The 2182-nt window shown below is 30.8% G+C and overlaps 1 protein-coding gene across 1 annotated transcript in view; it reads left to right on the top strand.

The window, feature by feature from the left end:
• The window catches only part of LOC105272310 (CD63 antigen-like), a gene marked incomplete at its 5' end in the record, with an annotated part of 4165 nt that extends 2790 nt beyond the window's left edge, over nucleotides 1-1375 (top strand). Inside the window, one exon of the mRNA XM_011314382.1 lies at nucleotides 725-1375. Coding sequence (XP_011312684.1) covers nucleotides 725-832 — 108 coding nt within the window. The remainder of the gene's footprint in view (nucleotides 1-724) is intronic.
• Nucleotides 1376-2182: the final 807 nt, after the last annotated feature.

Below are 2182 nucleotides of genomic sequence, written 5' to 3'. Positions count from 1 at the left end.
GAGACATGCCATTTTTTTAAGTACTCGGCCCAATAATAATTTTCACTTGGGAGTACGATAGTTCATAAATATTTTCGAGACTTAAGGATTTAAAAATAAAATTTGTTCATTCCTGCGCCAGACCGTCGAATTGAACGATTCATTGAAATTTTAGGTGTGACCACCGTAAGTATTGCGTTAGAATATCGTCATTTCAAAGGTCCTCATCGATTAGACGGATGTGTTTCGTAATTTCTTAGTACACAGCAGTAATATTCCTGTCAATCGCCAGTGGTAACAGATAGTCAGCTTTTTAATTAGACTTTCCACCAAGTGATTCACTCCGACGGCGTTTCACTCATCCCACACTCGGTTTTTGTGACAGGACAAGCATGGATAAGATATAGACTTATCATTAAATTACCGGTGAAACTTTCGCAATCGCTATTGTCGATAAATTTTGTTTATTTCACGCCAAAACGTACTCCGGGTGGCAATAACATTTTTACTATTAAAAATCACCGCCATTTTATCTGCTTTTCCATAGATGATAAATAAATATAATCCTCTAAAAATATATAAAATTGTGTTATATGCATGAAATATGTTCTTTTTTGGTTTTTAAATGATTTTATAATCAAATATTTAATCCATTCTATGAAATCGTGAAATATTTCCTTCTCAGAGAAAAATCATCCTTTTCTCCAGGCAAAAACGTTAGCATTTTTTCATCTGAAAGTAATTGATTAATAATTTAATTTTCTTATTCGTTTTTCAGCTCGTGGGAATTATCTTCGCTCTCTGCCTAGCCAACTCAATACGAAATGAGGATCGTCGTAACTACAGAGTCTAAGTCTTGAAACAGAGAAATTCTATATTCAAAGTTGAGAGGAAAACTGCTGAAAATTACCAAAAAAAAGTTGTCCAAGAAGAAATTGACATTTTCATACGTATTTTTTCATTCAGCACATATTTTGGAACTACACTTCGTTTATGTAAAATAAAATTATTTTTTCATTTCAAAATTAAGTTGATTCAAGTGATAATTGAATCAGGGAAATAATTTAAGGCAACACATTTTTGATATATTGTCATTATTTATTAAGATCTGTTTTTTCTTATTCGAAAGAAATTTCACTTACAACTAAATTTTGTTTTCTCTATTATTATACCTATTATACATTTCTATATACAATGTTCTCTTTCATCAATTGTTCTTTTTTGAATTACACATTTAATAATTAGTAGTACCTTCCAATTGCACTCGATATTAAGTTCAAAAGTGCCATTTTTTTTACAATAAAAGAAAGAGCCAATGAATTATGGGGAATAATATGAAATTGAAGAAAAATACATTTGTTGGAGACTAAAAATAAATTAAATATATTTCGTTTTACAAGTATTTTTTATTCGTATCAGTCGTCACTAGGAGAATCTATCTACAGGAATGATAACGAGAAATTCCTCGATCTGGGAATTTTCAGACTAAATTAATTTTAAAACAGTAAATAAACGAAAAAATTTATTAAATAAAAATCGTTGTTCATCATTTTATTTCGAATTTGAACGTGTAAAATATCTCGTTGACGTACTAACGTTATTATTATCATTACCTAGTGACCTCAAAAAACCTCTCAAAAAAAAAATATTTAAACCCTCGAGTCTATAGTCAATAAATAAATTTGTATTTCTCACAGTTTTCAGACTTGAAAAGTCACCTACAAAATTCACCCCTTTATTATCAAGAAAAAAGAAAGTCTACGATCCTCTAAAAATCGAGAAAAAAATCTCTTTTCATTTTTACCCTAAGAAATTCGAAATTCATTGACAGGTAATTCCACTCTTCTCATCATTCTTCCAAACCTCAAGAGCTAGAAGCTTCAAACCTCTTTTTTCGAGAGCCAGGAAAACATTTGCTGAAGAACTCCGGCTTGTTGCCCACTCCACTTAAGAATAATCGGGTACGGTGAAGAATTCAGAAGAAAAACGGTCAAGTTTTCGATTTTTGTTTCCATCAAATGTTTAAACTATTGAGGAACTATTGAATTATCTTTCTTAATAAATTCTCCACATTTTTCCTATGAGTTCAGGTTGCAGGTCTAAATTATACACGTAAATTTCACCAGACGAATTCGACACACGTAATTTCAACACTCGAGGTTTTAACGTAGACAAAATTAGTAGCGAAGTGGCAAACTAGGAT

The sequence above is a fragment of the Fopius arisanus genome, unplaced genomic scaffold (genome assembly GCF_000806365.1).
Source record: "Fopius arisanus strain USDA-PBARC FA_bdor unplaced genomic scaffold, ASM80636v1 scaffold00159, whole genome shotgun sequence".
NCBI lineage: Eukaryota > Metazoa > Arthropoda > Insecta > Hymenoptera > Braconidae > Fopius > Fopius arisanus.
Note: the sequence above shows the minus strand (reverse complement) of the source record. Positions and strands in the feature narration are given on the sequence as shown.